Source organism: Camarhynchus parvulus, chromosome 7 (assembly GCF_901933205.1).
Source record: "Camarhynchus parvulus chromosome 7, STF_HiC, whole genome shotgun sequence".
NCBI lineage: Eukaryota > Metazoa > Chordata > Aves > Passeriformes > Thraupidae > Camarhynchus > Camarhynchus parvulus.
In genome coordinates, this window is record NC_044577.1 from 23384742 (window position 1) to 23412504 (window position 27763).

Consider the following 27763-nt stretch of genomic DNA (forward strand, 5'->3'; position numbering starts at 1 on the left):
CCCCTCTTGCCCACATGTGACTCTCAAGGTCTGTTTCTCATGCTCTACAGTTTCCAGATGGGACCCATCAACAAGCTATCAATTGCCCCTTACATGCAGATGAACAGGTAATTAGTTGAATGACCTAATTAATATTAATACACTTGAGTGATATAACTAACAAAGATTGATTTTTAAGGAGTTCTATGTATCTTTCCTGAGAGTGTGCTTGTGAGTACATTGCTGGTTCTCTGACGTCTAATACTGGCTGAGTTTCTGCTTCAACCCCTAAGGAGACATGAACAAGGTACAGTCCCACCACCCAGCAACTATTTCCATAAGAGCCATAGGAAACCAGTATCTTAGAGCTCAATCCCTCAACTGAATTTTCCGGTTCAAAAGTTTTCAGGGTAGCCATAGAGACAAAGATAATCCACACGTGCCCACACACAGGCTCATTTGGAAGAAAGCCAGACTCAAAATGGGACAGCCAGTGCATTGCTTTAAAGCAAGAAAGAGAAGTCTTTACTGAGTGCAAGAGCCAAACAAGGACCATGTTTGCACTTTATTGCCCGGATGCCCTCTCAACACAGTTAATATGGCATGGCACACTGTAGAGGCGTTAAAGGGGAAAGACCTGCACTTTGACTCTACAGAGAGCACTTCAGATGCTCTGGAAGCATGAAGTATGCATTCATATGATAGGGATTAAAAAAAAAAAGGTAAGATTTGGAAGTTTTAAGGGGTAGGGGAGAGACAAAGAACGGGCACAGTGAACTCAGCCTCGTAAAACACATGCATGCACTCTCCTGCACCAAGCGGGGACGTGGAGCGCTGCGGTGCCAGGTCCTGGAGCAGCGCAGGGGATCCTGCCCGCCCCATCCCTGGGGCTCGGGCGGTGCCACAAACGAGCAGGGACAGACTCGTTAGGGAGCAGCCCGCAGGGAAGCACAGGGCCAGCTGCTCACCTCGCAAAGCCTGCGGGCAAGGTTTGCTCAGCGCCTGCCCCCAGCTGCTGCACAACGGGAGCCAGGGGCCGCGGCCCTGCGCGCTCAGCGCAGCACCCACAGCAGCCCCACTCACAGGAATGGGGGGTTCTGCTCCAGACACCATCCGGGCCTGGAGCTGTTCCCCCATCTCCATGACTCCAGCATATCACACATGGAAGAAACGCAGGGAGAGGGCTGGATCAAGCAGGAGAAATGAAGTTTGAATTCACGTAATTTTAGGACCCATACAAAATACAGCAGGCCCAGGGGACCCTTCTGGCTGGCTGGGCCAGCCTCACCACAGCTGAGGAATTCAGGGGTACCTTCTGCAGCAAATAACTCCTTCCAGCTCCAGGGTCTGCCAGTAGCAACATTTGCCCCTGTGCCCCATGACCCAAGAGACCATTGAACCAGTTAGTAATTCAAATATTCCACAAGTTTTCTGCTCTGTCCAGGTTGGGCCAGCTTTCAAGGAACACTGTCAAGGCAGATATCGCCCTAAAAAATCCCCACCACACACATCACCAACCTGAACCCTTCAAAATGTGAGAGAGGGAGAGGAAAGAAAAAAGCTGTGTCAGGATGGAGGACACAGCATGAAGGGTGCAAGCACAGGCACATCAACAGCTCCTGGGAAAGAGGAGAGGGCTGAAACACAGCCCAGACCTGCTGCTAGCAGCTGGGATTTAACACTTGTTACAGCAAGAGAAATTAGTAACAGAAATCAGCACAGAGAAGGATGGGGGTGTCAGGTTCAACACAGGGCTGCACCAAGGGAGAGGAGAGCAGCAAAAGTGGTCTTCAGGGAAGTGTTGGTTGGGTTTGTTCTATTTTGTTTTGTATTTTTTGTGAATAGATTCTCATACTCCTGATCACAGTACCAGGAGTGTTTACCTTCCCTTAGATCTTCTATTCCATCTTGGTGCATCTCCAAGGCATGAACACCCTGGAAACATGAACAAGCAAGTGAATTTTTATTATTTTCTCTGCTGGAGCTGTTAGGGATTTGAAAGAAAATGCCTTTGTTAATGGCAACAGCTAGCTTTATCAGCTGTAATTCTTACCGCTGATCCAAACAGAATATTATGGATGGGAGGAGTAAAATGAAAATCCACATCCTACAAACATTTGCCTCACTAAACATGCTGGTGCTGCTCAGGCATCTCCCACGGCATGGTTCAGCACAAGACCACCCCATTGACCCATTCTCCCCTGGGGAGAGGGGAGGGGGCAACATGTGCCAGTGAGTGTGAGACCTCAGCAGCCACACTCACCATTTTTGCAGGACAACCCCATGCCCATACTCCTGTTGCAGATCCTCTGCAAACACCAGGCTTTGCAGGGAGAGTGAGTGGACAGGAGGAGCCTTCCCTGCCATCCCACCTGGGTGCACATGCATGAATTCCCTGACCTGAGAGCAGCAGTTGGTGCAAGATTGCTCCCTACTCTTACCTCAAACCACAAGCCTTTATTTCTATTTTCTCTCCCCTGTCCAGCTGAGGAGGGGAGCCATGGGGCAGCTTTAGTGGGCACCTGGCATCCAGCCAGAACCAACCCACCACAGATGTGCAGCACACAGAGTCCTCTTTAAAATTTAAGTGGTGCCAGCAGCAGCTCATGTTCCTGTTGCAGGTGGCAGAGCTTCCTACATCAGGATGAGCAGTCAACACCTCCATCCCACGTGTGAAATTGTTTGAGAAAAATGAAACATTAGCTCAGCTACCACCCATCTGAGCAGATACTCAGGAAGTGAAGGCTCCTGAGATTTTCCCCCATACCTGTGCACTTCAGTCACACTTCAGGTTGGGACTGCAGAGGATCACACAGTCCTCTGCCTCCAAGATTTCTTCCTGCAAGGAATGTGAACCACTTGGCTTTCCCACACAGATGAAGGGAGGAAAGCCAAGACACCAAGCAACCGCAGGCTCTCAGAAAAGAATTCATGACGAAAAATGATGGCTTTTCCTCTCAGAAGGTGTGACCTTAAACTGGGAAGAATCTAGAACCTCACTGTGCACTGCAACCCCTCACTCCATGGAGGGTTGCTGGATCAGGACTGCACCTACACAGTAGAACTCTTGCTAAAGCATGTCAGTCAATGAAGAGACTCAGCAGGAGCCTAGTTAGGCTGGTGGACAAAAGGGAGGAGGCAGAGAAAAACTGTGACAAATTGAAAATTCATCGTGAATTGCGTAACTGCATGAATAATTTCTTTCAAGCCAGAAGAGATTCCTGCAGAAGAGGTAGCTTGTTGCAGGTCCCTCAGCTCCATTTAATGAAAGAACTCCCAGACAGATGGGTGGTTTGGCTATTTGGTTTTTTTGGTGGGGTTTTTTGGTTTAACAAAAATAAAACCACATCCAAAACCAAATTCAATTGCAAGATGCAGCTCATCTTCTATCAGCAGAGAAGAGCTGGTGGAACCAACCAAACAGGTGACACTGGTAGGTTTCCCCACCCTGGCAGGACAAGAATTTGCTCAAAATGGCAAAGATTCTCATTCTCTTTTGCTAGAGACAATTTTTCATTCATGAAAACAATAGATGATCATTGGGGGGAAGGAAGGAAGATATGAAAAATATTTTCTCTAAGCCACCGATGATGCCTCAGGTTTTAGCTTTTATGTTTTTCAGACTCTGTACTTCTTTAGTGTGTAGTTCTGAGCTTCATAATAGGGGATGGTAAGTTCTCTTCACAGAGTGGGGAGACAAAACAACTCCTTCTCTAGCTGAGGACCAAGGACAACTGATCCAAATCTCAGGCCTAAGAGCATAAACAGCAGAATGAAGTGAGAAAAACAAGAAAAATGGGACTTCATAACCTAAAGCTATAATTGGACAATTAACTCCAATATGCAAATGGACCAGAACTTACACAAGTGAGAGACACCATGACTGGTTGTCCATTTTGTGACCATTTTGGTTCATCTTGGGTGTAGCCCTGGCTGGGCTCTTGTACTGCCTAAAGTGTATCCACTGAGGCCTTCTAATAAATACCTACTTTATCCTACAACTCTGTCTAGCCTCTCTTCTAGGTCAACCTTCACAAGGCATCGAGACTTATGAAAACATCAGGAAAGAGGAATTGGTGAAAAAAAGAAAGGGACTGGAAAAAAAGTTCCAACAGTAAGATATACTTAAGTTACTGAGTTTCATTCCCAGAAGCAGGGAAACCCCACATCTAAAATTACAGGATTCAAATCTGGAACCACCCAGCTCAGGAAGGGTCCCATCCCCTGCATCTCCCAATTGCCATGGAAGGGTTAGGCTTTTTCCAAATGCCAAACAGAATTCTGCAGTAATGTCTTCTGGCCCTTCTTCTAACAAGCAGTAGGACAAGAGGAAATACCCTTAAGCTGTAGCAGAGGAGGTTCAGATTGGATATCAGGGAAAATTTCTTCATAGAAAGGGTTACCAAACATTGGAATGGACTGCCCAGGGAAGTGGTGGTGTCGCCACTGAAGGTAGGTAAAAGATATGGCACTTAGGGACATGGTTCGGTGGAGAACTTGGCAGTTCTGGGTTTATAGTTGAACTCAATGGCCTTTTCCAACCAAAATGATTCCATTATTCTCATGCATAAAGTGCACCATTTCCCAAAGACAGCCAGGCATCTCAGGAGCAGTACTGCCAAAGAGTGCATCTTGGCCCTTAAGCACCCACACAGATGTCCTGATGTCTAATCTTCCAGTTGAACCCATGCTGCAGCCTTCCTCTCCAAGTGGACACTAACAGGGCTTTTCCTCCTCTATCTGGTCATTTATTTTTACCAAACTTTGAAGATGAAAATCATTGGTCAGACTTCTGCACCACCCCACCAGCAGGGAGTTGGTCAGTGGATCCAAAAACTAGTGGGAAAGAGAAAACCTTTACAGAAAGCCGACTAAAATCCATTCGGTCCTGTGGGATCTTTAGGAGCCAAGCCCACTGGCTTTGGACCTCCTTCCTTGAATTCCACATATTTTACACTATTTGCCTAAAACCAGATCCCCAACTCTCTGCCAAGCCCTCCTAATCCATCAGCTTTGAGGCCAGGACTGCAGCTCACTCCACAAGTTCCTCCTTTCTTCTGTGCAGCCCCAGCTTCTCCTCCTCTTCCCTGAACACCACTCCCACAACTGCTTATTTCCCATTTTTCTCCTTCACCTCAGTTCCCCTCTTCCCTCTTCTTGCTTCCCACATCATGAGCTCTAACTCCCTACACCTAGCCAATCTCAGGTCCCATTTTTTTCAGGAGAGCCTGTGTACCTGCCATGGGCTCCAGGACCTGGCAGGAAGACCAGAGAAAATGACAGGGTGGCAGGCTGGGTAGTTTGTAGGCTGCTGCTTATTGGGAGGGTGGGAGAGCACTGATCCCTTTTCCCCTGTTTGGGGATAGGGATGTGTGAAAGGGGTTCAGGATTGCCCCCTTCCCCAGCCCCTTCATTGGCATAAGGACATTGGCAGCTCAGTGCTTCACACCCACATTCACACCCAGTGCTCTGAGCACCTACATTCCTACCAGGAGATGTTGCTCCACATGCTCTCACCCCAGCCCACTCCAGACAGTGCTCACGTGGCAGAGCCAAGCCTCTGCATCCTCCTGTCCAGCTGGGCCGGGGTGTGAGCACTGAATCCCACGGCTGGCCCCCAGCTGGGGAGCAGCTGTGCTGCACAAGTGCTGACTCAGGCGTGAGCAACACCAGCACAAGGGCATCGCCTGCCCTTGGCATCCAGGGCCAGACAGCCGGCAGCCTCAGCCCAGAACACGCTCTGCCCTGCTGAATCACACACCAACCCCGGCAAGTCCTTTCAAGACCCATCAGTCACCAGAGGGGAAAAAAAATTACATGCACACAAAGTAATTAGAGGTGTAACCCTCTCCCCTCCCTCTGTGCAGGCTTAATGCTTCCTTTGTCCAGGCATGTTTGCCTTGCTAAGTCATGCTTCAGGACAACTTTCTTGACAGAAAACAAAGGTTAATTAATATTAAAAAAAAAAAAAAAGAAACAAAAAACCACACAGAAGCCCCTCATTAAAATGGCCACCCTCTCAGCACAGCTCTCTACTCACTCTGGTCCTTCTTGGAAACAGAGCACTGACCCATGGCAATGACCCCTGCAAAAAAGCCAAACTGCACACAATCACCTCAGGGCTGTCTCCAGTGATGGAGGGGTGGGAAACCAGCCAGTAGAGCAGATCAGAGACACAGCAATGTTCAAACCTGACGGCTGTAATCCACCTCACTCACAGAAATCCCAGTCCCACTGACCATTTGCCTCCAGCTAATTCAAAACCTTCTCCTGGCAGCTCGGTGGCAACACATCCTGTGACCTGCTGTAGCTCTGCTACCCCCTGCACCAGCAGCTCTGAGGAGTACATTACAGAGGAAGGGATACCAACTCCACCGATACAGAGACAGATACTCTGCTCCCATCTCTCCTCACCTAAGCAGCTGAAACCACAGTGAAGTCACTTCCAATTTACCACCTGCCTTATCAAATGCATCACCTCCATGGTGGAAATCCCTCATTACAGCACACACGTAAGAAAAGCAGGTAGAAGTCTGCTTCAAACCTGCACTCTCCAAGTGTAAAAATATCTCTTCCACATACTCCTCCAGTTCACCTCGGACACACATAAGCACTTCTGATCCAGCTGGCTGCAGAGAGGTGGTGAAAGCACACATGCACACGCATGCTCACCAGCCAGCTCATTAAATCTAATTAGACAGTCTTCCACAGGGAATTTTGAAATTCATATCCAGCAATTTCTGTGTCCTGTTCTTTCCTCAACCCTCTGGATGTGTGAGCATGATTATGCACCACATGAAAAATAAAAATTAATATGAAACTTGAGAGAGTTGCCATATGTGCACATTATCAGAGGTGCACTGTAATTTAATCTGTGTTCCTGCTTAGAGACAAATATGGTGGCAGCCACACAACGAAAGAACACTCAAGCCTCAGCTTTGGATCCAAATGTCTCCAAGAAACTGACAACATGGAACCATAAGTTTTCCCCAGTAACTTCATAAAAAAATTGTCCTGCTGACATTCTGGTGTGTAAGGTGTGAAGCCACAAATACACAAGACCATCAGCAATCATGCAGATAATGAAACCTAAGTGCAAAGGGACTGATCCTTGATGGAGTCAAGGAAAATGTAACAGCCATTTCTATGTATGTCCAGAATAGGAAAACTGTAGTTTAGGAATAGGAAAATTTGTAGTCCTTCTCTCCAAAACCCTGCACAGGGCCAACCTCACCAGCAGCAACAGTTGCAGCCTGACCATGCTGAAGGAGCAGCTTCACTTGATGCCACAGAGCCATCAGCCTAGGGAGCCAGCACAGCCCTTCTGCCATGGTGCAATGGGATCATCCCATGCAGCCACATGCATGCACACAGACATTTCACTGCACACAGGGGGTACAAGTGGCTGTGTGTCTGTCTGGGCACGCAAACTGGTAATTTCATGTCAGCCACTAAAGACAGAACACAGATGTGACAGCACAAAAGCCACCAAAATTCTGTTCAACAAAGAAACTGCCATAATCTCTCTCAGATATTCTTTGGGGCAAATCTAGCTGCAGGCAAGGATTATAGAAAGGCTCCCACTGGTCTTCTGGGAGCTGCATGGGATCTTCATGTCGATGCACTTGCACAGGGCACAGCTAGTTCAGTGCAAGGTTGGCACAGTTCAGTGCAAGGCTGGCACTGTTCAGTGAGTTTGCAAGCTCAACTAGCAAAGCCAAATGATTTGCAATTTCCATAAAGCAAGTTTTTTCACCCTGGCTCTTTCAGGTCTTAAAGACACACACAGAAAGAAAAAAAAACCAACAAACAAAAATCCAACCACACCACTAACAAAAAAAAAAAAAAAGCAATAAAACCCTCCAACCTTAAAGTAGAAAAAATTATGGAATACATTATTATGGATACAACCATCATTGGATGGATGAATGATGAATATTCATAGCATTTCCCTTTGTTTTTCTTGCTGATTAAGTATCTAACTTAGATTTCTACTGTTGACAGAATTGCAAATTCTGAAACCTACAGGACTACAAGTATCCACCTAGGGTTAGTGCACACAGCTACCCAGACCAAGCTGCTTAGATTTCATGATTATTCTAATAGCAGAATTTTGTCAAGAGAAACTACAGCTTCAATTTTAAAAAACATAAGACATTAACTGTGAACTGAAGCACACAAAGTTAGCAAATAGCTGTCAAAACAAGAAAAAAATAAAAACCACCCAAAAAAACCACACCCAAAACATTTTCACCAGTAAGATCCTTCAGAAAATCAAGATTCCAGCAAATTCATACAGCCAATAAGTGACAGAAGGAAAACTGTACTAAAAAAATGCAAAAAACAAACAGTTTTCCAGAAGTTTGGTGAGTTTACATTAGATGACTTTTTGTTGCTCACAATCAGAAACAGCAGCGACATACTTCCAACTTTGTTCCATTTTGGTCTGAAAATTGGGAATTATAGTAAAGACTTTTATTCAAAGGAGAACCTGTAAAAATTGAGACACAATGCAACTAAATGCTTAGCTGTATTACAAAACTGGCTTTGCTCCGTAAAAGTGTTGTTTCAGCAAGAAAAATAAAAGATAATAAGACATTTATTCTGGCTACTGAAAAATACAGATGTTAGTCCTAGATCATATCCTGTTACAAACAAAAGCTAAGGGAGGGGAAAAAACGTTTTAGAAGTATTGGAGTCACAACAGCTTTTTCATAGAGACAGAGAGAAGCAACTTGAATATAAATAAGTGTCCAAAATAGGTCAGCACTCTTTTCTTGGCCACTGAAGTCTGATACTTTTCACTTGAGGTTATCCTGGCCGGTGGTGGCACACACACTGCAGGAACAGAGGCTGAGGCCAGACACGGCCCCGCAGTGAGCGCTGCCCGAGCACTGCCAGGCACCACCAGTGCCCACACGCTCTGTGACAGTACCTGCATTCCCCCAGGTGGAATTGTTTCCAACCTGCCCTCACTCCCTCCCAGGAGTGAGGAAATGCTCTGTGTGCACAGCTTCAACCCCATCAAGCAAGACGTGTGATAACAGACAGTGTTTTCCACGGCCCCTATGGAGACACGCCAGCTCCATGCATTCAGCCCTGAGCATCCCAGGTACTGTCTGGCAGGAAGCTGCTCTCTGGGCCAGGAGAGGATTGGGCCCTGCACCACCCAGCTACAGTGTATGAGCAAAGCCACTGGCTTCCCACCAAACTTTATAGTCCCTTAAACCAATGGAGAAAGCAGCTTTAGACCCAAAAATCACACTATGAGGAACAGAGCACCTCAGCTGCTCTGCCACTGCTTCCATGGGGAAGCTGGTAGGAGCATCAGGCTGCAGAAGAGCCACAGGTTCTCCCTCCCTCTTTAAGGGAAAAAAATGAACAAGTTATTTCTACAGCACTGAGAGGCAAGTCTGCCAGTCCAGCCTCGGCAGCATTCCTGTCTAGCTCGGCTTGTTTACCACCAATAAAAAGCCCATTAGTTGCACAATGCGCCTGTTTAAAATAACTCAAAAAAAATCATCACTGGCAAATTAGTAAGACATTAGGACATGCAGACACCTCAGCATGCTGTTATGGAAACCACAGAGGAGTCAGACTTCCCTCAGGAGCTTTTCCCAAGGAAGACAATTCCTAAGATTTCTCTCCCTTTGAGTAGGCCCATCTAACTCTGAAGGGCTCAGGACCAAAATGCAGCAGTCACCCAGTCAACTGACCCAGGGTTTCCAACCAAGTAATATCCAGAGAAAGTAAATTTACCAGGCTCAAATGCTGCTGGTTTGCACTAAGGATAGCACAAGGTCCCCCCTCACACAGGGGCAGCCAGCAGAGAAGGCTGCAGTGGCCTGAGGCATCCCCATAACTTCACACCCCCCATCAGGGTCTGATCCAGCAGCAGCAACAGCTGCTGACTCAGCACACTCACCTCCCCAGCCACCAAGACCCCTGATTTAAAAGCATTGCTCATGTAAAGGCAAAAGCAAGAATGGGGTGAATCATGAACTGCCCTCCTTCAAGGACTGGTCACATAACTGCTGTCTCTCCACAAAACAGTGAGGCATCTGTGACTTCTCTGCAATTTCTGCCTTTCCTCCACGTCAGCACCTGTGTGAGCCCAGCCATCCCTCTCTCAGCCCCTCAAGAAGAAACTCCTTTGGGAGCATGCCAAGCAGAGATATGTGTCAGGGACACTGCATTTGTGAAACAGGATAAGGATTCCCTTCTGCTGACAAGGGGATAAGAGGGGATTTCAAGAACAGCTGCAAATATCCGAAGTGGTGATTTAACTTTTCACAATAGAAAACTTTCTCTTCCCATGCCCACAGAAAGAGATAAAGTATTCTTCAGATAATGCATTCAATCCTCCAGATTTGTATGAATGAAAATGGGGTGACACAAGCAGGGGAATAAGCACTGCAATAAAGCCTGGTGAAAGTATAATCTCTGGAAAAAAGCGACAAAAGCATCCATCACCACAGAGGTTGCCCACTATCTCCATTACCTATGTAACAAACAATTCTGCTATAGAGCCCTGAACACCAAAAATTCCCAGGGAAGACCCAAATGCCACATGAGAAACACTCCCCATCTCCAGACTAGAGGACAACAGCTTACTGACTTGTATCCAGGAGAAGAGCTCCTCTCAGCTCAGGAAGGAGAAACTAACAAGCAAATCCCTTCCCACCTAACATATAAATTCAATTGGGACTCGATGAACACAACAGAGGAGTAAGAGCTACAACTAAATTAGTACCCAGTGTTTTGGCTGGGATCATAAAGATGCTCAATGATTAAATGTGATCACCTCCATCTGGAAATGGATGGGAACCACTCCTCTCTCAGGGTCTCTGTTTCTGAAACCTGTATTGTGATTTTAAAGCTGCACTCAGGAACAGTTTTCCTACTGCCAACAAGCCCCTTCCACAATGGCTAAACCAGTAATGCCAGCAAGGTTACAGTAAGAAAGAGCTTAACCTACTGAGGCTCCTACCAGGTGTGTTTTTTAACACATAACAAAGGAGGGTGTTTAAAATCCAACACCACAATGGGCAGTGACCCACTCTGCTCTTCCCTACTGCATCTAATGCATCCAGAACAGTTTTGGGGGAGGGAGCAGGAGAGGGGACTGCACTCCAGCAGATCTCACACCAGATAAGAGTACCACAATTGTCAGTGCCCTGGTGCTGCCAGGCAGCATGCCAGCACAAACAGCATGCAGGTGCTCCAGCTGCTTCGACAGCATCACAGCCACATCCTTGGGGTGGATCCATGCCCTGCCAGCCGAGCCACACTCGAGCATCCCTGGTGCTCACGGCCATGGAAACTGAGCTTCAGTTCACCCTTGTTAAGCTGGTTTGGGGTGCAGGGTCAGCACAGGGGAGGTGGATGAGGGTGCAGTCCCCAGGAGTCTGCAATAAAGGAGATCTGTGTGGCTGTCGAGTGTGAGGTCTCCTGGGAACAGCCCTTTTACTGGGCTCCAGATGCTGTGGAGTGATTGCTTATATGAAGGCGGGGGAGGCCTCTTTACTGTTTCTCATTTCCTCTTTTTTTTGCTTCCCCCCCCCATTTCCTGGTTTTGTTCAGAAGCACAAGAGAGTCATTCATCATTTTTCTTCCAGCACAAGGAGCGCTCTCACCTCCCCCTCACCCCTAAATCCCTCCCCACCAGGAAAGGGCACGCGTTCTCCAGCCAAAAAGGCTCGCAGCAGGGAAGGCAAAGCTCCCCAGCTCCTGCAAGCAGCTCCAGCACAAAGGGCCACATTCTCAGCTGGGTTTGGTGGGTGCCAGCCCCCAAAGGGGGAAGGCCAGAACTCAGCAGCAGCAGCAGAAATGCTAAGTCAGAGAACGGATATCAGCGGAGGAGGAGAGCGATTTGCACCGGCTGGAATTATGATGCAAAGCAGGGAGGAATTACATGCTGAGACAACAGACAGTACCTCAGGTAATCAGAGAAAAAGAGCCAAGACATAAAGGTCCACATATGTCTCAGCCCACATGCCGTAATGGTCACTCGACTCACTGAAACCTGGGAAAACCTTCCTTGTGGACTTGGCTCCCCCACTCTGGAAAGTGGATGGGCACTGGTCCAAGTGCAGTCCAGGCACTGGATTGGCACCACTTTACAAGCCACCAGCCTCAGGTTTGGGATGGGCTTCCAGCAAAGCCCTACTCAGTTTGCAGGAGGGGCGAAACAGGGTGGCTATAGATGCAGACATTTAACCCATCCAGAGGGTTGACACTACCCCCAGGAAAACTTCATTGGAGGGCTCTGCTCCTAAGTCCGCTTTGGTTCTCAGTCACACTGCTCTTTCCACAGCTTCCTGATGGCTTCTCCTTGCCCTGCCTTGGAGAGAGACAGTGCCAGGATAAAGACATCTCTGTACAGCTATAACTAAGAGGATCTCTCTTTGAATGCCCTTAAGAACGAGAGTGAGTAGGAAAACTCCAAATTCTTGCACAAATTTTTATAAAGGAACTGTGCATTTTCATGAAAAGCAGGACAGTGCAAACACCTGGGGTCTGTTTGCAGCTGTTTAGTTTGGCTGATGACCTGGAAAAAAAAGGGAACTAAAACTGGACATACAGAAAACATTCCAGGTTTTGGTTTTGTTTGGGTTTAATCACAGCAGTAACAGCAATCAAGTCAAAAAGGCTGGCTTATGGTCAAACCCAAGGCTTCTTTTTGGTCCTTTTAGAAGGAGAAGAAATAGAAGATTGCGGTCACTTCTGGGGCCAGCTGGGTGGAGGGAGCCTGTGTGCCAGCAGCTCCACCAAGGAGGTACGTTTATGGCCCAATTTCAGCAAGAACTGGAGCAGCAATGACAACACAAGCCACCAAGAGTTTGGCCATTTGGGAATAAAGTCTTCCGCACCCACTGAACCAGAGATCTCGCTGGCTCCTGCAGTTGCTGCTCAGGAGGTTCATCAGGCCCAGAGGGATCACTGTGCTCATACAGGCTCTCCCCTAAACAGCACCAACTGCTTTTGCCAACTGAAATGTCAGAGTTTTGCAAAACCCATGTGTTACAGTGTGGGAGCCCAGACAGCCTGGGTTCACCTGTCAGGCATAGGAAGAGTTTGGGATGACTTTTCACATATGCTTGGGTCACTGGTGGCATGTTCTTCAGCACTGCTTTTGAAAGTGTAGATGTTCGTTCCCTTTTCTTTCTGTAAAGATGCTCGAGTGGTGAACTTCTTCAGCTGCTGGTCTCCCTAAATATCTCTGCAAGCTCATTTTGAGGTTCCTTTGTTCTCCCAAGGAGAAATGTCAATATTGCAAAGTTACCAGAATAAAACCTTAGTTTTACCTTTTGTTTTCTTTCAAATGGTTTGGCAGCCAAACTAAAAGGATCAGTCCCAAGCAGGAACCAACACGTGGCTTCCATCATACTCCAAACCCAGAGTGTCACCCGCACAGCTCCCAGACATGCTTGTGCAGAGAGCTCTGCCCGACCCTCCCAACCTGGCAGAAGTGCTCCTTCACGGCTCTTCTCGCTGGATCAATGAATGGCAGGTTTCAGCAGGTCTTCACCGAGCCAGACAGGTCACAGTAATCCTGCTAGCACCCTGCTGAAAATATGTGAAGTAAATATGAGACCAAGCCTGGGGAGAGAAGATGAGGCTGGCAGAAATGCAGCAAGAACACAAGAGGAAGAAAGAAAGCACAGCACCTCATAGCAGGAAAATAATAAACTTGTTGACAAAAAGAAAAAAAGCAATGGGAAAAAACTACAGGGCTCTAGAGAAAAAAAAAAAAAAACAAACAAAAACAGCAAAGGAAAAAGGCAAGAGAGACTGGGATGAGCATGCTGGCCTGAATGCACATGGTCAGCACGGGTATAATGATGCATATTTTCTTCTTGGCACTAAGGGGATCCCAGAGGGCCCACAAAAGACTTTTGCAAGTCAAAGGACCAAGCTCTTGACTACTCCCAAGTGGAGCAGCTGCTGAGTCATTCCTTACCCATCAGGCTCTCAATCCACAAAAGTCCAGACTTCTGCTATTGCAAAGGGTATTAAAAGAAAATTTTTTAAAATCGGAGGGAATTTTGCATTGGAGCCTTTTCCATGTTTTCCCCTCCCTGGCATTTTCAAACTAGGCAACATGTGGCACCATCATCATTTCTGTAGTGCTCATCACTGGAGCGACTAGCAAGCTGTTCAGTCTAAGGAACTTACTCTTCTAAGGTACATTACTGAATCTTCCAGGACCAAAGGATAAGCACGCCCAATAACAACACACTCAGCTGTACCTGCCTCAGTTTCCTTGACTCCCAGGTGGAGCTCTTACTGTGCAGCAGAGGCCAAACAGCCAGTCTGTGCCTGGGGGCTGCAGAACCACAGTCGGGGAGGAATGAGATTAATTACATGAATAACAAAAAGCCGGATGCCAGCCACCAGCCCCCACCCCACACAGCTCAGCGGGATGCAGAAGGGAAGCAAGCAGCTCAAAACCCAGAAGAGCTCCCAAATGAGGCCAGTCTTATCCTATTCCAGCTACAGACCTGCATCTTGGCCTTCACAAGGGCCAAGAAAAGCCCTGCACATTTTCTTTAGAAAGGAGCACAACAGTGAAAAGCCCCCAGTAGGAGAGTTTTCCTTTCAGTCTGACCTGGACCGTCCTGTGCATCCGCCACGAGGGCACAGCCACCGGGAGCCAGCTCGCCCGCTCAGAGAGAAAAGGGAAGTTAATTTTTGCAGCCAAAAGAAAATAGGGAATTCTTTTCAGATGGCAGGAATGTAACCGTGACATTTAGTCACTTGCTATTTCTGCTTCCCGGCTATGTCTCTCCACAGGAAAGCCCCTGGACAGAAGCACCCTCCAGGCAGCATTGCAACATATGTGTCCTCAAATTCTGGTGTCTAATCCCACTCCTGTGGCCCCCACTTCAGGTCCTTGGGATACAGGGGCAGTTTTGGGGAGATTCAGTCTCACTTGCCCTGTGCCTTGGCTGGCTTAAACAGATGCACGTGTCTGTCTGGGAAAAGGGCAAACCTGCAATTCTGGCCCAAGGTCTGACCCCAACTGAGAACAGCATAGCTCCACTCTCTCCAGGACATGTCAGCCAGGACAGAATGGCAGCACTGCCCTGCATCAGCCCCTGCACTGGGCTCAGATCAGAGGGGAACCAACACCACCTCTCCAGCTCTGAAATGCAGCCGTTGACTCTGTCACAGTGGGGAAATCACATTTGCTCCGGGTTAAGCTGTGATTATGGGTGACCCTTTCCAAAGGCTTTGCAGCACGCCCAGCCTAACTCCACCACAGGAGCAGTCTGATCTGCACTGTCCTAGTCCCTGCCAGGCTCTGGCTACGTGTCCTTCAGGCATAGTGCATGCTTCCACAGCTGGAGAAAGGAGAGCATCCCAGCTGGGGTTACTCCAGTACAGGGCACGCTGCACACCTTGCACAAGGTACTGGTGTCAGGCACTCAGCCCACTCAGGTCACGATTTCAGGGATTTCCAAAGTTCAGGCCAGTGTGCCAGCTGCTCACAGAGATACCTTTGTTACTGTCTGACTGCACCAATTCCAGCCTTGCATTGCAGGCTCTTTCTGCCTCACAACCTGAAGTTCAATCCATCCACAGCTATTTCTTGGGCAAAACTTTGGTAACTTCCCTCATCTGATGGAAGTCCACTGCTTCAACAGCAGAGTTGCAAAATCTTAATGCAGGCTGCATACTGATTGTCAGGATGTGGTGTGCATGGCAGTGGGCAGCCTGTAGTGGGGTGTAAACATTCCCACAGGAGCATTCATACACTCAACACTAAGCTTGATATCCATCTTAAACATGATGATGATGATGATGGAAGACAAGCAAGATGCATCTCTTAACTGCCAAAAATGCCATTTCATCACAGGATGTCATGGAGGGAATGTGCATTCAGCTGACTATCCACACACAGGCAGGGAAAAGCAAAAGAGAAGAACTGGAAAGAAAAATGCACAGCAAAACACACACTCAGTTAAATATTTATGGGAGCCACTGCATTTCAATTACAAGCAGTTTTTTAGGTCAGCTGAGACATTTTAGTTCTGCTAGGGCAGATCAGCTCCAGGGGACAGGATACTGCTGACAACGACAAGCCAGAGGCTCAACCCTCTTAGCACACCCTATAGCTAAGGATAAAAACAGATCTGGGCAGGGCTGTTCTTCCACTGGGCACAGCCCAAGAGATGGGACCTCCCTTCTTGCCACACTAGAAGCCTCAAGACACAGGACTGATGTACACAGACATCACTGTGGGTTTGTCTGCCCTGCTGGAAGTCAGGGCAGATGACCAAATAATGAAGACACCTCAGTGAGCAGCCAGCAGACCAGGCTGTGCTTTGGAAATCCCTGAAATCGTGGGCTGAGCAGTATCAGCAGCATGATGGGTTTCCATAGCACTGTTCCCACCTCTCAAGGCTCACTCCAAACTCTTAAGTCCCCAATTTGTGCATCACTGGCTGTCACCCAAGGCCAGATTATGAATGTGACAGACATTCGGCCAGGCTCACCTACGGCAGGCTCATATCTGCACTGCCCAGGAACCTTCAGTGCAGTCTGAATTGGCAAAGGTCAGTTTCAGCATATGCAGGACCAGCCTAATGGCCAGGAGTAAGGTAACAAATCCTTGAAACCAGCGTGATAAACAGAATAAACAGAAAAATGAGGGAAAGCAGTGACTGAAATCCACAACAAACATTACTAGAACAACAGAAGCTTTCCACTCATCTGAGATTAGAAGAAACTATGTCTGCATTTGCATTTTTTACTCTTTGTACAGGGCACATTTTGTTAATGCTGGAAATTCTGCGTTTCAGTCCTTCTTAGCTCATTTGGCAATACTCCAGGATAAGGGTCACAATTCTCAAGAGGGCTGATCAGAAACCATACCACTCTGTGCTGTGGGACCTGCACGAACTTTACCACCTCACTGGTCAGCCTTCTCATGTTGAACTCACTTCATCCAAAAAACACAAGCCAAGCCTGGGTCACAAAGGTGGGGCTGAGCAGAAAGGAGGGGTCAGACTCAGAATGAGTCTGTCCAACCACAGTATCTGAAGCAATGTTCATAAAGCAAACACTGGAATGACCAGCAAGCAGTACACCTGCCCTTACCAGCAGGGCAAATCTCAAGACAACATGAGCACTTCTAAAAAGGGATTAAAATAAAAGCAGATTGAGTCCACGCACAACATTTGTTTAAAAGCCGTGCGAGAGGTGGTAAATTTCTGCAGGCTGACCCCCCACAAACATAAGCAAGGGAAAATTATTGTCTCTGGTTTCCTAAAATATTTACTCAGTCTAACATTACTCTAACTACACTCAATCAAACATTTCCCAAGTCCCATGCCACCACAACTCAAGTGCAGAGCACCCTTTCACAAGGGTACTTCCAAGCAAAAGCCAACAGTGTCCTTGCAAGGTAGGAAACCCATTCTAATAGGGAGAGGAGGCTGAAGTGCACAGCCTTCATTGTGCAACATCCAAGGGTCAGATCTGAACACTGCATCAAACTGAAATTGTGTGAGTAATTACAAAGCCTAGATGAACAGCCTAAACTGAGCAGGGAATAATAGGATGAGAGAAGACTGAGTCGTGGAGCAGGCGGAGGTGTTTGAGTGCCCGCAATTGATCTAAAACTCAGGTTCAGATCTCATCTGGCCAAAAGCCACAGCTTGGGAAGCACATCTGGTGGAGGATGTCAGTATACTCTGTTTCCTGTTAGTATATATAGTTACTCTGTCAGTATACTCAGTTTCCTCACAAAGGCTTGGAATACCAGTTCTTATTTTTAGTACTATTTCCATTTCTTCATGTAATGAGTTCAGTGTTTCAGGCAGCCCTGGAGGAGCAGGAAGGACAAATCCTGTAATAAAGCTAATTAATTCATGTGGAATTTCTAGCCACTATTGTGAAAGTGGACAAATTCCTCACTTCTGAAAAGCTGCCCAAGTGGCCATTAATCTGGCTGTGGTCACAAGCAGGATTCCTGTGGCCTCCTGCAACACCCAACCAGCCCCCGGGACAGAGCCTGCAGAAACCAAAGTGGATGTTGTGATTTCCTCACACCGACTCCCATAGCCCGAGTTTTACTAGACAAGACAGTTGCTTCAGAGGGCTCCATGCCAAATTCCTCCCCGTGCCCACAGACCAACCATGCCTCAGTTATGTACAGAGAGATCTAGACCTTCCTAGACCTCCAGAGTCAGCCCAAAACAGGCATTTTGGCTTTATTCAAAGCTCAGTAGAGCAGTTGCTTTCCACCTGCCCAGTCTTGGCCATGCTCTCAGCAACAGGTGCCCTGAAAGGAACAGGGCACCAAGTTTGTCCTGAAGACATCAGAAGCTGTGTTCCCACCACCCAGCTGGCTGTGTGAAGGAAGCTGAGCTTTACAGGTCCCATCTGCAGGCAGTCGGAAGCTGGGCTCTGTAGAGAAAGAATCTAATCAACCAAAACCCCTTGGTGCACAAGAATTAAAGGAATCTGAAAGCTTGGGGTGACAGGGTCTGTGGGCTCTGGCAAGGAAAAAAAGGAGAGAATACACTGATTTTAATAACTAAAATCAACAACAACAAAATTACTCAGAATTCCCACAGTGAGCTGACCTGTAAGAAGGCAACATTTTGCTCTAGTCTCACTTTTCTCTCCCAGTTCCAGAGTGCTCTTTAAATTCAGTGATGGATTGGTGGGTTAGCCTCTAATTAGTACCTGCACTGCTGACCCAGCATCCTGTCCCAGGAATGGCAATATTCCCTAAACACCACTAGAAAACCAGATCTTCTGCTCCAAATGATCTCTGTAATAGTCTGTAACAACCTATATTTCTGCCTAAACAAAATCCTACCCAAACCACCCCTGCAGAAGCCATAGAAGCAGTCCTGTTCATTATAGCCAAAAGAAGAGGAACCCTACCAGTCAACAACTCACCAGTCAGCTCAGACTGAGCAGCAAGCACTCTCGAAGAAATGGATGTCAGATGCTCACCCTTTTCTAGTTAGAAAACAGCAAGGAGAAAACAAGGGAAGGAAGGCTTCAATCTCCTCACCAAGCCAAGAGAAATTCATCAGCTTGGACTAAGCCTTCTACAACTAGCCAGGAGAGCTGAGACCAGACTTCTGGCTGAAGTCTAACCAGCAACATCATACCGGGAAATCTTGCTGTAGTCTGGAGCAAAAATACTGGGCAAAGCTTTATGAATTTTCATTATATTACAGGACATGTAATCCCACACATGTTGTTATGCAAGTGAATGCAGTGCACTGTGTGTCAATGTTGTAGACATCCTGCAGCAGAAGGACAAGCTGCAAGGAGGCAAAAAGACACCTCTCTAAAATTGCCTCCAGCTAGTAAGGTGTTGAAAATATTATAAATTTCAAGGGCAGAGCATTAGAAATACCCTCATCCCACCTGAGCTGGTTTATCTGCAGAAAACAGAAAAAGCAGGGATTTCAACGCAGTCCAATTCCCACCAGCGCTTTGTGTCACTCTCAATTACAGTCCAGAATGAAATACCAAGAAATCATTCCTTGCAGCCGGCAGAATTAATGGGATCTTTGACTACAGAGAGCACCAGGCAGTGAACTTGTTCCCTCACCAGCCAAGAGGCACAGTGCAGCTTTCTTCAGAATAAAAGCTGCAATGTCAGAGGACAGTTCAAGGCTTATAAAAATGACCTGATGTCTCCCAGAATTTCAGTCATAACAAAGGCATGTAATTCCTGATCCTTTCCTTTCTTAAACAATTTATTTCCACCATAAGCTGATGCAACAAGAGACTTCATCTTTCTCACTAAATGACATTTCTGGCAAAACACTGAGCAGAAATCAATCAATAATGCAATTACAAAGAGCAGTCAAATGCCGGGCTGTAGCAAAGCTCTGAAAACTGTTCACTAACCCTTTTCTCCTCAGCCTTTGCCTAAGATAGCCATCACATCACGTTTTCTTGTAATGAGGTGTCAACTCAACGTTTAATGAGGTCACGCTTGGCCAGTCTGTGAATGAGAAACACCTTCCAGCTTGCTGGCAGTGACTGCTGAAAGTAGGCAAAGATGTTTCAGGCAGACTTTGTCTACTGAAGGTAATTTGTCTTTGTAGAAAGAATAATAAGACTAGATTTGAAATCTGATAAATTGGCAGAAAACTCATCCTTCCAGAAAAGTGAAGTTTTGGTTGGGTAAATTTCTTACCATGGCTCTGTGGGTCCAAACAAAGACCAAGACCTGCATGACAGAGCATGAGAATGTGCACGGGGAATAAAGTGACACACGGCTGCCACAACATCAGCTCAGCAGAATGATCTGCACAGTATGTTAGAACCACTAGCAAGGATTTTTCCTTCTCTCCCAAGTCCACAGCAGGGCCATGCAGCATGGTCAGCCTCCCAACCCCAAAGCACACTCAGCACCCATGAGGTACCATGTTGTTGCACACATCTACTACAGCTCCCTCCCCAAGGAAGACACTAATGCAGGCCTCAGGACTAACCTGCCCCTTCTGGCAGACACAAACAGTCAAAGAGGACAAGTTGGAAAGCCTAGCACAATGTGTTCAGTATGTGTTGCTAAAGGACACCCTCACAGGGACACCGATTCCGGCAGCACCTCCCCAGGGGACAGCCGGGATGAAGATGGGGGAAGTGATAGCAGAAGTGCAAGCAATGCAATGGATTTGCATCTCTCTAATACAGAAAGGGTCTGCTAAGCAGACACTTGATCACAATTACATATCTCACCCCAATTTAAGGTAAGAAAACAGGAATTCTTATGCCTGAAAACTCAATACACTACCAAGCTCAGCCTTCCTCCTGTAACAGAAATGCTTTATACAGCACCTTTATATTCTACCTTGGCCTTCCTCTTACTGTCTGCTTAGAGCAAAAGATCCTCCCTGAAGGAGTCCCAGCAGGAAAGGCAGATGTCACCATGTTCAGAAAGCTTAGAATTGTCCAATCCAAATAAAAATGCAAAAAATCCACCAAGGAAACTACTGTTTCTCCTAGTTCCATAGCTCAGAACATATGACCAGGAAAAGCAGGTACAGGAATGCCGCTGGCTGCTGGGATGAAACCCTGCCTTCACAAATCCAGCTGTGTTTGTGGATAACAGCGACAGCTGCCCATTGGGCAGATAAATTAGACCCAGATGATACTGCAGCCAGGTCTAGTACAGAGCCATACACAAAGACACCTCTCACATTCCAGTTTTCACTGTTTTGCCTCCTGAATTGTTTATCTCAGCTCAATTCCTGGATGTGGATAAAACAAACGACATGGACTTTCTCACAGACGGGGCTTCTTGCTGTTCCCTTGACAAATACCATACTCAGTGAGTATAAGCCTGAAATCCAGAGGAAAGGAAACAACTGCAAAGGGCAAGAAGGAAACAGATCATTTGCCAAGGGACAGCATGAAAACACATTTCTGCTTTGGGTCAGAGCCTTGAAATCTTCCCAGGCTTCCCTCTCCCTCCAAACCACCATTTTCACACCAGCAGCACTCTCACCACAGCAAACTCCAGTGGGACTGTGGAAGGGGGTAGCATTATTTTCAATAAGCTACTTCACAAAGGTGTTATTTATTGTCTTAATACTTAAAAGATGACCAGGTTAGCTCTTGACCAGACACAGCTGCCAGAGATGAGCGTGAAGCCCTGGTCCACCTACTGGCAAAGCCCCAGAGGCAACGAGGACAGATGAACTGTGTGGTTTTCTCATTCACCTATAATCCCTACAGCTGTAACTAATTGCATTTGACTTTTAATAATTTCTTCCAAGGCAAGGAGCTGTGCAGATGTTCAGCTTATCCTGGGCAGAGCCGCTGTAGTGGCTATGGACATACTAAGACACTCCTGTGGATCTGGGTCTGGTAGTCAGCTTCCCTGGTGTGTGGTAATGTCCAAGCTTGCATAAACCAGGCTGAAAGCCTGATTGCTGCACCCATAACTAACCTCCCTCTTGCTCATGTGCTTCCAGCACAGGATGAGGGTGACACTCACAGCCTGGCCCTCCTCTGCTCCTCAGCCATGTTTTAGCAATGCAGTACTTCTAGGACATCCACCGCTGCACTGGACCCACCACTTGACTGACAGGGTCAGAAGTTGTGGGGGCGGAAGGACAGATACACACATGCACATGCAGATCATGACGGATGCTTCATTTCCTTATAAAAGCAAGAGAAAAGCAGAAGTCTTCTTGGCAATTCAGTAGAAATGAAAAATGCATTCATAGCATTACTGGCATGGTTTTCAAGTTGCTGTTAAAATTCCAGTTACATTATGCTACCTCCAACCTCAGAGTCTTCTGTGTTTTCAAGCAATACATTAAACTGTCTTTTAGCAGCTGCCTGCCAAGGGGAAATGAAGGTTTTGACATCTGACCTGTAAGGAAGGATGTGTGGCATTTGGAGCTACCCAAACAAGGATTTTAGTTGGATGCTAAAACAAGCAGTGTTTTTAACAGTTAACTATTTTGACACTGTTTTTGTGTCAGGGGAGTTCAAAGTGGAGACTCTGGTCAGGTGAGTGAGGCAACTCCAGACCTTTAAGTTCAAGTTTGCTTGCAGCCACATTCTTTTCACAGCTCTTTCCCTTTGGAAAGGTTACTTTGCACTGGCACGGACTGAAAAAACACATTCGTTTTAATAAGTAAGTGAGATTCCAAAGCAGGACTCATTAGCTAGCAGTGGGTTCTGAGACATAACCCACTAAATTAGTACAAGTATCCCAACAACAAAGTAATACTACAAACACGATTGAACTAAATTGGCAAAGGGAAAAAAAAATTCTTTCAACTGGTCAGCTTTGAACAGTGGCTCGAGAAACATTTTTTAAGAGTGGAACAAGTTTTATTCCAAGGATCTTGTCTCCATTAGGAGAAAATATGTTCTTCAACTATTCTCATAGCCTGGGTAAAACAATCTAGGGCATTTGCTGACATCATTGAGATCTGTCCTGCTCCACCTCTTAGCATAAGTTCCCACCTGGAAACAGTACTTGGCATCCTGCTGGGCACCCTGCTGCACCTTAAGCCAGTTCAGGTCATTGACCTGACACTTGTTTTTTAGGGCTAGCTTGCAGCAGGACTATCTCCTGAACCAGCCTGCTCTCACATAAGATGAGAGCTGAACCAGCAGAAGGAAGGGCAAAGGACATGGGAGCTGAGAGCTGGACAACACCACACAAGCCCCTGATTCCAGTTCATCATGGCTAAAACAGAAGGCAGGATCCCCACCCTCTGGCTGAGACTGGAGGGTTTGAAAGACCCCAGTGCTACCTAAAATGCCTCTCAAATCACACTGTGTCTACAAGACCCATATGGCCACCTTAGGCCAGTTTTGAATAGAGGGTGGCTGCAGGGACTGAGACATTTTCTGCCAGGACACAGACTAACACAATGAAAAGACAGTTCTCACTCTGCTCCCTGTGTCCTGGAGGACCTTGGGAACATCATTTACTCCATCTGCAAAACACTGTCATAATCTTGCTGAGGTGCTGAGAGAATAAACACACTCGAGACCAGCTCCGCACACACAATAACAACCCTGTCCCCAGGTCAGGCGGTTCCAGTCAGAAGTATGGGAATTTGTTACACCATGACCTGAAACAAACTGCAATGGAACGAGGTCCAGAGGCACCAAAACTACCTAAAAGGCTCTGATCCCTGCAGATGCTGAGTCTCCACCTCACTGCCACCACTGATGGGGGTTGATGCACTCGCCTCCCCAGGGAGGGGAGAAGTTCTCAGACTGATTTCCACAGAGTGCTGCTGTTTTGTTCCAACATTCCCAACATCTCCAAAATACCCAAAGCCTCTTGTGCAATGAGCAACATCCCTTGCTCCTTAGCTACATGGTGGTTTATGTTACTTTCCGCCTACAACCATTTCAGCACTGGCTTTACAGACCTTAGTGGAAGACTAAACAATGCTGGAGCCATAGCAGGAGAATTTGCAGAGTTTTATTCCTTGTTTCATTTCGGCAATCCTTCTGCCTCTCATCAGGGACAAAAAAACTTGCCAACCTCTTAATTTAGGAATAGCACGAGCTCTGCATTCCAGTCCTGAATCAGCCAAAGGAGCCTTTTCAAGCTGGAAAGGGGAAAAAGGGTAAATACCTTTAAGCACATTTAAAAAGGAAAAAAAAAAGGCACCACAAAACCAACCACACCAAAAAACCCTCAACACCTGCTTTTTGCAGGCAAAAACTTGCTCTTGGGGCACTCTTTAAACTGGCTGAACATCAGCATTTGAAAGCAAATTCCAGTCCCTGCTCTTTTGGGTGCCAGAGTGCTTTCCCTGTCACTGCTTAAAACTAAAAGCAAACTCATATATGTTCAGCAAGCAAGTGCAGATGGGATCAAAGATGACAGTCTAAAGGGAAGAGTACCAAGTGAAGCTGGCAGATTCGGATTTTGTTTTTGTTGTAGGTTTGGTTGGGATTTTTTTTCCTAATGGCTACAATAACCTGTTAAAAGTTTTGCAATCTGAAGAGCACAAACCCTTTTCTGGATGTCCAAGCTCCGCTGCCAAGACATGCTCAACTGTGAATATTTCAGCTGCATGTTTCACATCACACTGGTTAAGGATGTGCCAGTATTTTTATTATTCACCCCCTATGGATATTGCAGAGCACCACATACATTAGAGGGTTCTTAAAGTGTGCTATTTATGTGTGTGTATTATCCACAGAGATACAATCAAATAAATCACACCCATTGTAAAGGAATAAAAATATTCCAATCAAGCAAAATGCTGAGTGAAGTTAACATAATTCTGAATTAAAATCTGTAAAAGAAAAAAAAAAGAAGCACTAACTCAGAAAATCACCTCTCAGCCCATCACTGCAACGACCTCCACATACCCCAGCTTTTTGTAAAAGCATAACCTGGAAGTCAGTGACAAATTCCTTAAATCTAAATGCCCTTGGCTTCTTCTGGAGAGTCTAAAATTCATTCCTTTGACACTTATATTCTGTAGTCAAGGAAGATTTTGCATTAACATTGTTCTCCAGAGTCCTGGCTCTCCACAGCCCTTCACAGCTGGGCAAGGGAGCAAGGACAGGAGAGGGGACAGGAGTGGGGACAGCAGCCGTCACAGCCTGGCTATGCAAAGCAGCAGCTTGAAACATGCAAAGTTCTCCGTGCTGCTCTTTTTCCTTCACTCTCTCCATCTCTCCTCCTCGAGCGGAGCAGCATGCACAGGTACCCTGAGGAGCATGCACAGGTACCTGGCTGCATTCCCATCCTCAGAGAGAGGGAAGCCAAGAGGTACAGCCTGGTTCAGAGCGCTTTTAAATCAAGCCTCAAGAGGGAAGGGAGGGAATTCAAAGTCCTGCTGCTGAACTAGTCATGCAAATAGGGTCAAGAACCCAAGTCACAGCCAGGGGAGCAAAACCAGCAAGGCGGCAGAAGTCAAGGAGGGGTGATTACAAAGGAGAAAGTACTAGTGTCTATTTCCAGATCTGATTTGTCAATTCTCAACATCTCACGGAAAGAGCTTGCAGCCGATTGCACGGGAAAGGAGGCATTAATAAAACCCAGCACGGCTGTACCGGCAACCCGAAGAGCGCTCCCTCCCACGGCAATCACAGCAACAGGTCAGGAGCCTGTTGGTGTCCCTGTCCCCGGGGCTGTGCCCCCGGGAGGCATTCCTCTTGTCCCTGCACCCAGTTCCCGGAGCAGGGGGACCTGAGGGGGCCAGGACCCCCACGGGAGTTGGCAGAGGTCACCTCATCTCCAAGGTGGACTCTGCTGGAAGGGTGGCCATAGGGAAAAGGTTCCTCACATAGCAGGGCCCCCTCAGTTCCTCAGCTTCCCCCTTCCCACCAGGCAGCACATGGTCCTCCCACACCACCGCTCTCCTTATCTTTGGGGCATCCATCACCCTTCAGGGTGGTTTTACTCTTCCACCGAACACAAATCGGAACGGTCATTTCTCTCTGCTCCCCAAAGGACCCTCCCCATCCCTCAGCTGCATCTCCCCAAAGTTCACCTTTATCTGCTCCCATGGTGGGTTTTTTCCCCTAAAAGACCCCAACCTCAAGCCTGCCCCCTGGAGCAGTCCCTGCATTCCCCCCGCCCCCCACCTCGTTACATTCCACCCCTGGGGTTCTTGCCCTATACCAAGGAAACCTCTCTAACCCCCGAAGTAACTGCACCCCCAAACACCCCATTATGCCCACCTCAGGGATGCTCTCATGCTTTGTCCCCCCTCCAGCCCCTTTCATTCCCTCCCTCTTTGTGCTTCCCTGGACTTACTCTCGCCCTTCTCCCGCAGGGATCCCTCATGTCTGCCCTCCCGCGGGGTCGCTCTGCCCCGGGAGGACCCCTTTGATCCCCCTTTAGGATTCCTTTGTCCCCTGGACGTTCCGCCACCCCGGTGCTGTCCCGGCGCTGCCCCGGCACACGTTCCGAGTGCGCGGTGTCCAGCGCCCACCTGTCCCCAGTGCCCGGTACCAAGGTGAGCGATGCACGGTGCACTGTCCCCAGTGCCCGAAGCCCGGACGGCGGTGCCCAGTCCCAGGTCCCCGGGGCGCAGTGCGCGGTCCCTGGCGCGCCGCGCAGAGCGCTCGGTGCCCCGTCCCCGGTGCGCGGCTCTCGGCGCGCCGTGCCGGACTCGCGCAGGCCGGGGCCGGGCGCTGCTCACCTGCGGGGCGCTCGGCGCTGGCGCCGTACTCGGCCGTGTCGCGGCGGCGGGCGCAGGTGCCCTGTCCCTGCACCAGGGCTTGCAGGGGCAGCTCGGCGCCGGGGTCGGGGTAGCAGCGCAAGCCGGCGGCGCAGCGCGGCGTGTAGACACCGCACGCCTCGGCCTCCAGGCGGGCGCACACCGGGCAGCAGCCGCAGCCCGGCTCCCGCACCAGCTCGGGGCAGGGCGGGCGGGCGGCCGGGGGGCAGGCGGCCAGGCGCTCCGCCGTGCAGGGCGGGCAGCGGAACAGCACCTCGGGCAGCGCCGGCCCCGCCAGCGCCAGCGCCGCCGCCGCCGCCGCCAGCAGCAGCCGCGGCCAGGCGGCCCGCGCCGCGCCGCGCCCGACCCTCCGAGCGCCATGGCGGGACTGACGGGCGGCGGGGCCGGCAGGTGGACGCGCCGCTCGGCCCCCCGGCGGGGCGGCGCGGGGCGGAGAGGAGAGGAGCGGAGCGGAACCAGGCGGCGTGGCACGGCCCGGCGAGGCACAGCACGGCCCGGTGAGGCACAGCACGGCACGGCTCGGCTCGGCTCGGCTCGGCTCGGCTCGGCGCGGTATCGAGCTGAGCGGAGCTGAGTGGGGCCGGGCGCGCCGCGCCGCCGCTGGGTCCTAGAGCCGCCTCCGCGCCCGCCCCCGTTCCCCTGCGGGGGTCGGGGCTGTCCCGCCCGGTGGGGAGCGGCGATCAGACCCAGAGTAGGCTGGGGCCAGCCGCGCACAGGATTGGGGATGACCCAGAGGGGAACTGGGGAGTCTGACCGACACGGGGCGAGGGCCTACTGTAGTGGGAGACACGGTATCCCTCTGGGGATGGGGGTCTGCCCGCTGAATACGGCGGGGCTAAACACGAAGGGAGCCAAGACCCGCCTCACAGAGACACCTGGAACAGGGAGGGATGGAGATCCCACCCCACCAGAGGGCTGGGGTCGTGCCTCACAGCAACACCCAGTGGTGCTCCGAGAGGGGGAACTGGGTGATCTCCACACCGTCAAAAACGAGGGGAGCTGAGGGGTTAAGCGAGGGCCCACTCTCACCCTGCTGCCACAAAAGGGCCAGGCCTGGCACAAGCAGCCTCATTTCAGTCCAGGTGCCGCCATGGGCATGGGGGCCAACACCTGGA

The 27763-nt window shown here is 48.7% G+C and overlaps 1 protein-coding gene across 1 annotated transcript in view; it reads right to left on the bottom strand.

The window, feature by feature from the left end:
• IGFBP2 (insulin like growth factor binding protein 2) overlaps positions 1–27008 on the bottom strand; it is a 56315-nt gene extending 29307 nt beyond the window's left edge. The window contains 2 exon segments of the mRNA XM_030952765.1: positions 26610–26987; positions 26990–27008. Of these exon segments, the coding sequence (XP_030808625.1) occupies positions 26610–26987; positions 26990–27008 (397 nt within the window).
• Positions 27009–27763: the final 755 nt, after the last annotated feature.